The sequence below is a fragment of the Lygodium microphyllum genome, chromosome 27, assembly GCF_053477565.2.
Source record: "Lygodium microphyllum isolate KBCC chromosome 27, Lygodium_microphyllum_v1.1.10, whole genome shotgun sequence".
Lineage (NCBI taxonomy): Eukaryota > Viridiplantae > Streptophyta > Polypodiopsida > Schizaeales > Lygodiaceae > Lygodium > Lygodium microphyllum.
The window spans coordinates 86,954,772-86,968,299 of NC_141161.1; the positions used below are offsets into that span (position 1 = coordinate 86,954,772).

Consider the following 13,528-nt stretch of genomic DNA (forward strand, 5'->3'; position numbering starts at 1 on the left):
ACATGTCATTTCTGAAAATGTATGCTAATTGCTTCTCTCAATCACTTCCAAGGCAACTACCGCCTGAAAGGCCAAAAGATCATGACATAAATCTTATCCCTGGAAGTAGCCCACCTAATAAGCCACCCTACAGAGTCAATGCAGCCCAATAGGAAGAGATTATGGGTCAGGTAAACGAGCAGTTAGAAAAAGGGTTAATTCAGCCTAGCTCATCTCCTTTTTGTTCTCCAGTGCTTTTGGTGCAAAAAAGCATGGTTCATGGCGTATGTGCATTGATTATCGTGCTCTGAACAAGATTACAATAAAGAATCGCTTTCTGATTCCTCGAATCAATGATGTTATGGATAGATTGCAAGGGGCAGCCATATTTAGCCGTATAGATTTGAAAAGTGGGTATCATCAGATACGCATTAGACCGGAAGATATATCTAAGACATCTTTTGGATTATATGAGTTTCTTGTTATGCCTTTTGGACTTACAAATGCTTGTGCCACTTTTAATCGAATGATGAATCGTATCTTCAAGCCACATAGAGGATTTGTGGGGACTTTCTTTAATGACATGATTGTCTATTCAAAGAACAAGACAGAGAATAGAAGACACTTAGATATTGTGTTCAATGAACTGCGTGACCATAGGCTGGTTACCAATGACAAGAAAAGTGAATTCTTCTTGTATGAAATCCACTTTTTGGAGCATATTGTATCAGCTGATGGTATTCACATGGACCCTACATAGGTTGAAGCAACACAATAATAACCACCTTTGAGGAATGTGCATGAGATCCATAGCTTCTTGGGTTTATGTTCTTATTACAAGAATTATATACATGGGTTTGTTGAAATTGCATTTCCATTGCATGCTTTGCAGAAGAAGAATATGTCATTTAGATGGACAACAATGGAAATTTCAGCATTTGAAAAGTTGAAGGAAAAGATGACTTCAGATCCTGTGCTTGTGATGTCTGATCTAAGGAAGTCATTCATAGTTCAATGTGATGCATGTGGTAACGGCATTGGGGTTGTTCTTATGCAAGACAGCCAAGTTGTAGCTTACGAGAGCCGAATTCTCCACGGTGTACAAAAGAATTTGCAAGTCTATGAGAAAGAGTTCTTGGCTGTAATTCATGCACTATCTACGTGGAAACATTATTTGTTGACCATCAAACTTTGAGGTACTTTCTGACGCAGACAAAGTTGTCAGAGAAGCATATGAGATGGGCAAACTTTCTCTCTATGTTTCATTTTTAGATTGTACATATTGATGGTAAAAAGAATGTTGTGGTTGATGCACAGTCACGTAAGCCATAAATTTCAGCCATCTGCATGGTTTATCACACTGAGTTGGATGCCATAAAAGAGCAATATCTTGCTAATTCGAACTTTGCTAATGTTTATGATCAGCTTTGTAATGGCCAAAGACATGAACACTGCTAAGAGATGGATTTTTGATGATGCATGGACGACTATGTGTCACAAAGCAGTTAAGGCCTAGAGTTATCTCTGAAAGTCAAGTCCCTCCATATGCAGTACGCAGAGGTATTGATGCCACGGTCAAGGCAGTTGAGCATTTCTTTTGTTGGCCAGCTTTGAGACATGATGTACTATAGTTTGTTAAGACATGCATCGTATGCCAGAAGGTAAAGCATGATAGGCAAAAGATGTCATGTTTATTGCAGCCCTTGCCTATTCTAGATAGGCCTTGGCACAGCATTGCAATGGACTTTATTTTTTAGCTTCCTAAGACACCTACAGGAAATTATGGAATGTGGACTATCATTTGCAGGTTTAGCAAACAAGCCCATTTCATTCCGGTGAGGAAGAAAATAAAGGCTGATCATACGATACGATTGTTTTTGCAGCACATCTTTAATCATGGTATGCCAGAGTCGATCATTAGTGATCGAGACCCCCATCATCCTTCCATCCGCAGACAGATGGTCAGTCTGAGGAAGCAAATTCCACAATGTTAGATCTTTTGAGGTGCTATGTTTCAGACCACAAGACACACTGGGAGCAACATTTGCCCTTGGTTGCGTTTGCTTACAGTAACACAATGCGTAGTTCTACAAGCAAAGCTTCACTTGAAGTGGTTGAGGGTGGCAAGAAGGTACCACCTATTCTGCAAACTAAGAATAAGATCTTCGAGGATGATCGTTATGTGGAAAACTTGGATGTAGCCTATGCAGAGATAAAATATGTACTTCAAAGATCGCAAGAAAAGCAAAAGAGGGCAATTGATTGCCGCACACGTGCTTTGCAATTTGCAGAGGGTGATTATGTATTGCTGCGTTTTGAAAAGGCAAGGCTGCAAAAGATAAAAGAAAGGTGAAGATTGTATCCGAAGTTGAGTATAACATACTATGGGCCCTTCCAGGTGTTGAAGAAGATCAGCGATCTGGCATATCGGCTGAAATTACCTCCACATTGGCGGATACACAATGCCTTTCTTCAATTCTTGTCAGTTTGTTCAGGCCTTTTCATGGTGATGTGCCAGAGGATATGCTTCCTGAAATTCAACCTGAGGTTGAGGAGCTAGATGAGATTTTGGTACCTGAGTAGATTTTGGCACATAAGGAAAGAAATGTCAAAGGTAAAGTTTCCAAGAGATAGATGGTGAAATTTCAAAATTATTCACCGATGGATGCCAAATGGATGGAAGAGAATGACTTGGTAAACCATCCTCAGTTCTTGCAGCTTTACCTAGTTGCCTTTCAGTCAGAGCCAACTTTAGTTTAGCCTCCGTCAGGTTCAGCAAAGCAAGGGTCTGGAGTATTGCCTGATGCTCAAAGGGGAGGTAGCATTTCCCCTCCTCCAGTTATGGACAGCTCTCATATGTAGTGAATCTCGGATATATTCCGCATGCATCCAAGGTACTGGGCTGACAGTATGTTTGCCATGAGATCACTACTTAGTGTACTAGTCACTATGAGATGTATGCAGATAGGTATGAGTTTCACTCGGGCATTGGAACTATACTTTTGCATCAGCTTATGATCAATTTAGCATGAATTTTGCTTCAATTTTGAGACAAAAATTCTGATTAGTTTCAGCTCAATCAACTTGAGAACCATTTATGGTCACTTTTTGGATCAGTTGTACATCAGTTTTTGCATTGATCGCTGGTCAGTTTTTGTAATAAGTTTGTGATCAGTTTGGGATCACATTTGCAACAATTTGTGCTCAATTCTCAGATCAGTAGGCGATCAGTTTATTATCATATTATGCTCAGTTTTCAATGGTTTAAATCTAGTTCCATGGACAACAGCATATGTTATGATACCATTGATATTTTAGCCATGGTTTACACTTGGTTTTCGCTATACTATGGTTTGGTTTTGCTAGATGAGTTGAGCTCATGAGAAATGGACATGTCACATGATAATCTGGCAATGTTTTTGAGATTCTTTGTGAGTCTTATGTTATGTTTTGTTGGCTGGTAATTTCAGCATATGTTGGGCATAGGAATAGTTAAATAGCAGTGCGCAATGTTGTGTTGACTATGATGCCCTATGGAAATTCTAGTGTAGTATTTTGCTTTTGATGCATTTGGTAGTGCAATCGAGGAAGATTGTAAGGATTTCAAGGGGGAGAGCTGTCATGAGTACATGTATTTTTGAAACCTCACTTAACATGTGGATTAATTTTTAATCACATGATTAGGTAAATGTTGCACATGTGAGGTGCAACTGGGATTAAAGTAAATTTACAAGCCCGGGACCCGAAGAAATCACGAGATGTCAAAGGCAAAAGTTGCTATAAGTTATACCGGACAAGTACTTGGTGGTATCTAGTGTCAGTTGTTGGCCTAGGTCATCCATTTGGCCATAAATGTTAGTTGGTGAAACTAGAGAAGTGGCGTTTAATGGTACCTAATGCCATTCTGATAGTCAGAGATGACGCAAAGACACTCGGGAATGAAAGTTGCCTAGCCAATTTAATTATTGGCCAATCAGTTTTTTTTAGGGCACCAAAATAATTATTAGATTAATTTTCAATATTTAAAGATTGAAAATTAATATTTAATTATGAAAAATGTTGGAAAAAACATTTGGAAAGGCTGTCACTTGTCAAAAATGCCCATGCAAGACTGAAAAACGTTTTTAGAGGCTGGAGAGAGGCATTTTTATAAGTTCGCCCTGCAAGAGAGAGGAAGGAGAGGCTGTTGGTCTGATTTTCAGCCATTGGAGGGCCTTCTGAGAAATTGCCAAGGGCAGAAGAAGGCCAATCAACAGCAGGAGACAGCATCTACAGGCTGTTGAGAGAGCGCAACAGCAGTAAATGACTAATTTTCTTCAGTTCTTTGCATCTACAAGCTGTTGTAGCAAGACAACAATTGCAATTGACTGATTTTCAATCATTCTTCCTAACAAAACTCTGAATTTTCTCTCTTTACAGCTTTCCCTCTCATCTCCCAGCCATTTCATAGCCTTGCTCCGAATATCTCAGCATTTGGGCCCTTGGAGGCTGAAAATTTTCAGATTTCTCTGCTGTAAACCCTAATCCGTAGTAGAAATTAGGGTTTAGCAATAGCCTTGGGAAGCGTGTCAAAAATTGGAAGCTCCAAGACTTGGATTCAAGATGGCTGAAGCTGTTTTAAGCCTATTCAAGTGGAGGGACCAACAAATAATTGAATTTGGAGCATTAGATCAATTTCAAATTTTTTTTATTTTTCTCTAATGGTTCTCGACACCACCCAAAGTCCGACATTCCTCCTATGCATTGCATGTTTTCATCATACTAGGGCACTTGGACAAGTGAACAATTTCCCCACGAGGGACATTGTTCAAGTGGCACCTGCTGTATGAGCATTCTTCAACACGTAGCATTGCATCTCCACCTCACTCTTCTCTTGTTCCTCTTTTTGGGCCTGAGAGAGGGTGTTGAGAAACCCTTCACCCGCAATTTGCGTTTTTGCATTTGTGTGTTTTGCATTTAGGGTTTGCGTTTGGGGTTTGCAGCGCCAAAAGGGAACACCATCCTAGACTGACTATGCCTATTTGTAGGCCACTCTCTCATTCATTCCTCACGGCTGATTCATTCACTCCGTCACCTCTTCTCTCCAGCCTCTCCACTACCCTCACACCCCTTCAAGAGGACATTGCGGTTTGTGGTTCGTGGTTGTCTTCATCATCTTCCTTGTGCTACGACACCCTTGTTTCCTTGTATCACATTTACTCCATGATTCAGAACTTCATCATTCCCTTCATCAGAGTTTCTTCTCTCTTCTCTTCTCTTCTCCATGTTTTCCGAGTTCACTCCGTGTTCCTCCCCGCAAACCCTACTATCTCGCTAATACGTCATCTTTTGACAGATAGCACACAAGATCAAGGGGCTGCTTCACTTGATTCACCTTGACCTTAAATTATTCACTCCCTGCATAAATGGTTCACTATATATTTGTCCTCATAGTCGATGTTCTCAAGATGTATACAAATATACTTCCTCAATGAAAGCTTCTCTATATGGGTGCGTCTGGTCCAAAATCAAATGGGTATCTGCATAGGGACAATGAAGAGAGATAACAATGGTGAGTTTGTCTCCCACAAGTTCACCAAGTTTTTCCACTACATGGCATTCAATGCCAACTCCCCTTTACACGATGGGGTGATGAAGCCTAGAAATTGGACCACTAGTGATATCCATAGTGCACACCATTTGTTTGCAATTGAGCTACCCAAGCACCTTTGTTCAAAAGTTGCTAATACTAGCACTTTGGTGAACATTCTAAACCGATGGCCAACAACAACGGTCCCCCACAAGACCCCTTTTGAGTAATTTCATGGCACTTAGCCTTCTATATCCCACCTTCAAGTCTTTGGGTATTATGTGTACAAGCACACATTCATGACAAGATGGGTAAGCTTGTGCCCCAAGCAAAGCTAAGGCCTATCATTTGTATGATCCCCATGCAAACAAGATCTTGGTAGGAGAGAGGATATTTAATCAGCCGGACATCATGCAGCCTCCTACACCTATGCCTACATCTCCAACCATTATGTCACCTAGACAAGGTCTACTTCCAACTCCTAACACAGCTGCAGTGTCTTCAACTCCACGATCACCTCACAAAACCCATTATCTTATTGGTGCCAGCAAACAATGCAAGATTCCCAATCCTTCTACTATCCTTGGGGGTTCAAGATGCTCTACTAGTCACCCCTACTCCTTTATTTGATTTGTCTTCGTGGCATATTACATAGCACCATTTCAAGCCAAATTGTTGGCACAAGGCCCTTTAACCACCCCAATAGGTAGCTTGCTATAGAAAAGAAACTTGAGAGCATTGACTAGAATGGGACTTCAATCTTGGTGAATCATCCAAATCACAAGAATATCATATGCACGAAGTGGATCTTCATACAAAACCTTACATAAATATAAGGGCCACCTTCTTGTGCAAGGACATAGTATTGATTACGAAGAAACCTTTGCTAGTACAATACAGTGGACATCTCCCTTCTTCTTGCATTAACCTCAACCCATAGATGACCGATTTATCAAATGGATATCCAAAGTGTCTTTCTAAATGGTTAATTAGATGAGGAAGTCTATGTGGCTCAACCACTTGGGTTTATTGATCCAAGCTAAGAGAAAAAGAACTTCACTCACAAAAAGCTCTTTATGGACTAAAGGAAGCCCCCATCCTTGTTTGACTAGATGGATGACCTTCTTAGATCAAACATCTTCCGTTAGACTCCATATGATCCTAATCTTGATGACAAGTCTACTTCAAAGGGGATCGGCTATGTGCTTCTATATGTAGGTTATCTTTTGATCACAAGTTCAAGTACTTCTACTATTGCACATCTAAAGGCATAACTTTGCTCCACTTTTAAGATAATCAACCTTGGTCTCCTTCCTTATTTTCTAAGCATGTAGGTTGTTCAATATTTGGAGGGTATTTTTGTCTCTCAGTAAAAGTATGCCCTTTAATTACTGGATCAATATTGTTTACACAAAGACGACGAACAGCCACACCATTGAATTCCATTATGAAGCTAAGGACACCAATAAACAACCTTTCGACAAGCACACCTATAGTTCAATAGAGGCTAAATTACTTTGGCTCATATACACTTGCCTTGATCTGGCTTATTCTATCTCCACAATAAGTAATACTTTAATGCACCAAAACTCTCTTACTAGATCTCATGCTTGTGTTTGTTAATGTATATCAAATGTACTTATGCTTATGGCTTGCATTTAGGTGAAGAAATAACCCTACAGGTAACTCTGACTAGTCTGGAGACTTAGATACCTAGTGCTCCCATGGTGGCTACATCCTCTTACTAGGCTCAACTCCAATCCTCTAGTTGAGACAAAAACAAGGTACTATTGCTACATGTTCACCTCAAGATCGATACCAAGCCTTATATGATGGTACCACCAAAGCCATCTACTTAAAGAGCTTATTAGTAGAGATACACTTTCCAATGTATATTCCCATATTTATCTTTTGTAATACCTAGAGTGCCAAAGCACTTGCTAGCAACCCGATCATCATCCCGAAGACAAAGCCTTCATCTACTTGTGTTTTGTTGTGTTTTGTTGCTATTGAGGTTCCAGCCAGCTGCCACCTTCATCTACACCTACATTTTCTACTACATCAGGCTGCCCTTCGTCTACACCCGCCATTAACTTTTTCTTGCTGATACTAAGGCTCCAGCCAGCTCCTGCCTTCATCTACACCTATGTTTAATGCTACACCACACTATCCAAACGTTTGAGACCATCCAGAATGCTGATATCATCATTGCTGCATCATACCTATGTTTTCTATTGTTGGAGCTGTGTTTTGCTGCTGTTATCATCAAACGTTGGTAGATTACTGCTACTGCATTCCACGATGCATTCCAGGGTTCTAAAGTACACACCGTGTTTGTTAGACTTTGTGTTTCTCTATCTTTGCTCAAACATTTCTTTTACAAACCCTTCTTTTTGGGATCATTTCTACCATGCTAGTTGTCTTTTATGGAACTCTTTGGAAAATGTGTCCTCTATGAAGAGTTGTCTCAACTAAGGCTGAATGTACGATATTGGAGGAGAATTTCATCTTATAAGAGGTTTATTTGTTTGTTGGATTGGTCAAGAATTTGGCAAGCAATTGTTCGGATCTGTTAGAGAGGCTCGAGGATTAGCTTCCATACAATCTTCCCATGTCTCTCATAAATGTCATTTCAAAGGTTCATACCCATTAAAGGCCTAATTTATGGCCAGCTTCTTCATGGATTACTTGTTTGTTTGAAGACCTACTTCTTGTAGGTCGTCTCAACTTCTGTAGAAAATGCTAGCATATTATATTGTGTAGTCACAACCATGTTGAATGCTAAAAGATAATAACTAGTTCACATGCAATAACAAAATGCAATGACAACTCAGCTCACTAATCAACTCCAAAAAAAAAAGAATGGCCTCACTTCACAATTCTAATAATTATGATGCAAGGAAGTTAGCACACCATAAAAAAGCATGACGAAGATACACGCTACACATGAATGTGATGGCATTTAAAGAGATCTACTTTTTGAGCTTGGGATCTGTGAGAGTGGAAGTGTGCCTTTCAGTACAAGATTTAAAGAATATAGCACCTCATCTCAACTTCTACAAGGTTTGACAAATCCAAATGCTCTTGCTTTTAAGTTTTGACACTTCATCTCAACTTCCACAAGGTTCAACAAATTCAAATGTTATTGCTTTTGAGTCTTGACACAGCATCTCAACTACCACAAGTTTTGAGGGTCAAAGCAACCATCCTTTTTCCGACAAAAAGAAGGATAGAAGCAAAAGGAGATCTTCTATATTGCCCACGCATGCTATTCATCAACTTTTCAATTTGTCTTCTCCTTCCTCGTTTTCCAACTGTACTAGACTAAAATCGTGAACTCAGACAAAACACAAATGAAGAATAAGGAGCTGATTGATTTATGAAAACTGAGGTGTGATACAACGATGCTCAAAGAGAAGAGGCCAAGAGAGAGACAAAGTAAACACGGATATGGCAGGTTGCTAAGATGAGAAACGCAGCTGATTTGATGATGTCAGAAGCTAGTTGGGGCTGGCAATGGCAGGACCAATGTAAGCAGGGCAGAGATCCTGGACTGGTGGACAGCAGGGCGGCAGCTGAGAGATGAGAGAGAAGATGATGATGATGACAACGATGAAGATTGCAGCAGCAAGGAGAGGTAGGATGGCACTGATGTGAAAGAATAAGCTATGAAAGTGGCAATGACAATGATTCTCTTTTATAGAACTTTCTGAACCAATTCTCCCATCAAAGGTCTCAAATATCATATCTGATGGGATGATGCTGGAAAAGAGAAGGATTGCAAGCATCCATTTCAGAGTCTCAAGCTACATCCTTGATGACTCAAAAGAATTAAGATACAAGAGAGCCTGCTAGTGGAACAATTTTAACTACTAGAAGCCTGTCTTATAAACTCAATTGAAACTTAAGTATCCAAACCTATAAAGCACGAGAGAGGCTCTTATCAAATACCCTTTAAGTCTAAACTTTCCAGTTCCAACAAAGCTCCAACACTGTTCTTATATAAACTTATTGAAAACTTACCTTTTGGCTTTTTGCTTTCATCAGCTTCCAGCTCTTCTTCACTGTTATCATCACTGTCACCATCATCTTCATCGACCACATGTACTTCAATAAGTGAACCTGGAGGATACAAAAGAACATCAATGTCAACCAGGAAGATCCCAAAATAAAGCCCACTCAGCACAAAGTTTTAAAAATTTAGACATAAAACTCTAGCCGGGCTTCTATCATCAAGCTTTTGTGCATAAACAGGTCTTACACAGAATAGTCAAGCACTCAACTCAATGTACAAGTGGACAAACTCATCAACATGAGCTATTGCAGGTAATCCTGCAGTCCTTGGTTTGTGAATATGCATCATCAAGTGTTCCATCTTTCATGCCTAGCCCAATGATTTTAATGAGCTGCATGCTTCACATCTGACACTCATTAGGCTTTTGCTATTCACAAAAGCCAACATGTACTCAAGAGGGCGTTACATAGTAAACCTTTTGGGCTACAATCTGAACATGTAGATAACAAAAGCTGTTGAGTTAATGTTCTGTCAGTCTGTCATCTCCTACTTGTGAGCCCTGTTGGAGTCACGGAGACATTAGAGCTCTTGATTGTATTTTCCATTCAGTTTTGTGTACATTTCTTCCCCTACTTAGTGTCAAGAATTTTCCCACCGTGTCTGCACCCATTGCATATGTCCCACCACAGGTTATGCAGCCCCCAACATCTGCGATCTGCCCATAGAGTGCCACATCAGCAATTTTGCCACCAGAGGGGGCTAGTCAGCTAGTTTTGAAGCAAGCCAACTGCATATTTTTAGGGGCAGATTTCAGACCCACCAAATTTGGGGGCTTTTGGCTATTTCTAGCCCCCCCATTAGTCGGGATAGATCGTCTACTGTCTTTTGCAGGTTGCACACTCCGTCTCCATCTCCGGTGGTGCCATCATCATCTTCTGTAAAGAAATACTCTAACATAGAAACATAAACAGAAACTGTACGACAAAGCATAGACTGATAAAAGAACACACTTAGGGTTAGGGTAACTCAAAGACAATGAACACAGTGAATGAATGAAGTGATATGACTACTGAATATACAATGCTCATGCAACAAACACACTATGCAGTGAATGAACAGAAACCGTACAACAAAGCACAGACTGATAAAAGAGCACAGTTAGGGTTAGGGTAACTTAGAGACAATGAACACAGTGAATGAATGAAGTGATATGACTACTGAATATACGATGTTTATGCAGCAAACACACTATGTAGTGAATGAATACTGAACCTCGAACTCCTATATCTCAAGGATCAAGGCAGGGGTAATGAGCCAGAAAGTGTGCCATACTCTGAACAGATCCCGAATCGCAGCAAGGCAGCCTCCAGATGTCAAACACCAGCAAACGCAGTAGTCAGAAGCTTGATCTATTGCATACGACAGTGAGGAGAGACAGAGACTAAAAACGCATGTTGTAGGAGAGAGAAAGACTAAAAACGCAGGCAGGACAGCTTGCAGGAGAGAGAAAACTGCAACATCCTACAGAAGCTGGGCGATAGCTAGAGGAGAGACAAAACTGCCAAACACAGGCTACTAATGACGTTACAAGTAGTACAGCAGCAGGTTTGTGCAGGAACAACAGTCGCCTGGCTGAGATAAACTCCAAATTGCGAGAAGAGGGCTGGAAATCACGCACCAACTGATGTAGACAGCAATGGACAGTTTTGGCTGAGATGTCACCTGAAATCTACAAAAACGAAATTAAGAGCTGAATGGAGGGCAGCATACGTATTTATAGAAAGTTTGAGCCCTCCCAAGTGGGTTTGTACTTATGGGACATAGAAACTCTCTAGGATCGCATTTCTTTTAAATAAACTAGGTTTTTTCATTAATTAAGCATGTTTTGAGGTTGTTTAAGTAAAGCTAATGCATTTTTAGCTCAACATCCCCTCTCAAGCCCAACAACGGTGCCATGAGAATAGAGGCCAACCAAGCCCTTGCTTTGTTTATCTTTTACCCCAAGGCGTCCCACCCCAAAGTAGCCAAAGCATCGGGCAAAGGCAGCACGTTGACTGCCCAATGGCCTACTAAGACTATAGAAGCAATGATTATCTTACCAAGGGAGCCCAAGTGATCACCCCAGAGAGGACAGGGCATCAGACAAAGGGTGCACATCGACTGCCCAATGCATTGCCTACCAAGCACTACAAAGGTGGATGGAATCAGCTATAGACTTTTTTTTAAAAGGGCTTTTTAGGTTTGATAGATTAAGCATTAAGTGAGGGTTTCAAATTAGTTTTTGTCCTATTGAGTATTCATATCCCAAACGAGAGAGTAATAAGGGATGGTCACACCTAAGACCTTCACAAGACAAGTATACTATCCCTACCATTACTGGGTGTCGGTGATGAAAAAAATGGCGAAGGTGGGTGTATAGTAAATATGTCAAGCAAGCAAGCAAGCTGGGAAAGACTACCTTGGAGACTGCCATGTGCAATGCCACGAATATGGTGGATCCTAGAGTCGACCACTCCAAACGACCGAAAAGGGATAAATGCGCAAAGATGCATGTTTACATAAACAGAATGCCAATGCATGGGGTAATGCAAAGGGAGATGCAATATATCATGCTCATGCAATATGCTATGCAACGGTGCCACTTGGACAGCGCCCTCGCAAGGGAATTGTTCACTTGTCCAAGTGCCCTTTTACAATCATATCATCCTGACAGTGTGGATGAAGTTACAAATGTCCATAATATAATACAAAAGAATAAATAAATGTAATGTCTAAAAAAACTGTAAGCATCATCACTGTCACTATCAAGTGTAGAAGTCGCCCCATCTCAAACTAGAAGGGAAAGTAAGAGAGAAGCACCCTCTCCCCGTCAAGCTGAAGAAGTAGGGAAGGGTGTGCCCAAGCCGATCCTGGATAGAAGGTACTGAAGAACCGGCTGGTTTACCACTTTGGTCAAGATATCTGCAAAATTATCTGATAATGGCACAAACTCTAGGCGAATATGCCTAGCTCAACCTGCTTTCTGAAAAAGTGGATGCAGACTCCCACATGCTGTGTCTGTGGTGTGATGATCAGATTTCCCGCAAGGACAATGGCACTCTAGTTCCGCTATGGCAACAGAATCTAAGCCTGTGATGAGTAAGTCATCAACATATGGTAGGATATAGCTAACCCCCTCTCCAGTAGATCGAATATATAAGTTCGGGTCATAAGGGGTAGAATGGTATCTGTGAGTCTGCAAGAACTCATCCATCTTATGGAACCAAGACCGTGGCGCTTGCTTCAGTCCATAAAGAGCTTTATGCAATCTGAATACCATATCCTTAGGGTTTCCTAAAAGAAAGCCTGGTGGCTGCTCCACATAGACTTCCTTCTTCAACAAACCGTTCAAGAATGCACTCTTGACATCCATCCGATGTATCGGCCAACCGTGGTGAGCAGCTAGCACAAGTAGCAACCGAAAGGAAGTCAACCACGCAGTAGGAGCAAAGATCTCTTCATAATCAATGCTATGCTTCTGTTGAAACCCTTGCACGACAAGGCGAACCTTGTACTTGTCTAAAGTCCCATCAGCTTTTAGCTTGGTCCTAAAAATCCACTTTGTCCCAATAACTTTCTTATGGCTTAGACGATCCACCATTGTCTAAGACTCATTTCGGTCAATACTCTCTAGCTCCTTCTCCATGGCCTCTTGTCATTGAGGATGCTGAAGAGCCTCCTGCCATGTATCCGGCTCAAAATGCAGTACATATATAATCAACTATAAACATCGACGTGAATGATGTCTGAGGAGCAAGCCAAGTAGATCTTCCAAGTCCCTCCGGAGTGGAATTCTATGATAGGATCCCTGAATCCCACATGGTCTGCTGGTACCAACGAGGTAATGGGTCTCGTAGAGGGGGCCTAGGAGCGGAAGAATCTACAGAAATGTCAAGAGTGGAAAGTAGACCAGGCTCAATAGGCAC

General features: G+C 41.0%; 1 protein-coding gene across 2 annotated transcripts in view; it reads right to left on the minus strand.

Moving 5' to 3' along the window:
* Window positions 1-13,528, minus strand: part of LOC148012572 (uncharacterized) — a 66,089-nt gene that overhangs the window by 12,767 nt on the left and 39,794 nt on the right. For both annotated transcript variants that reach the window (XM_087669393.1, XM_087669392.1), the window contains exon 2: window positions 9,572-9,670. In XM_087669393.1, coding sequence (XP_087525519.1) covers window positions 9,572-9,670 — 99 coding nt within the window. The remainder of the gene's footprint in view (window positions 1-9,571; window positions 9,671-13,528) is intronic.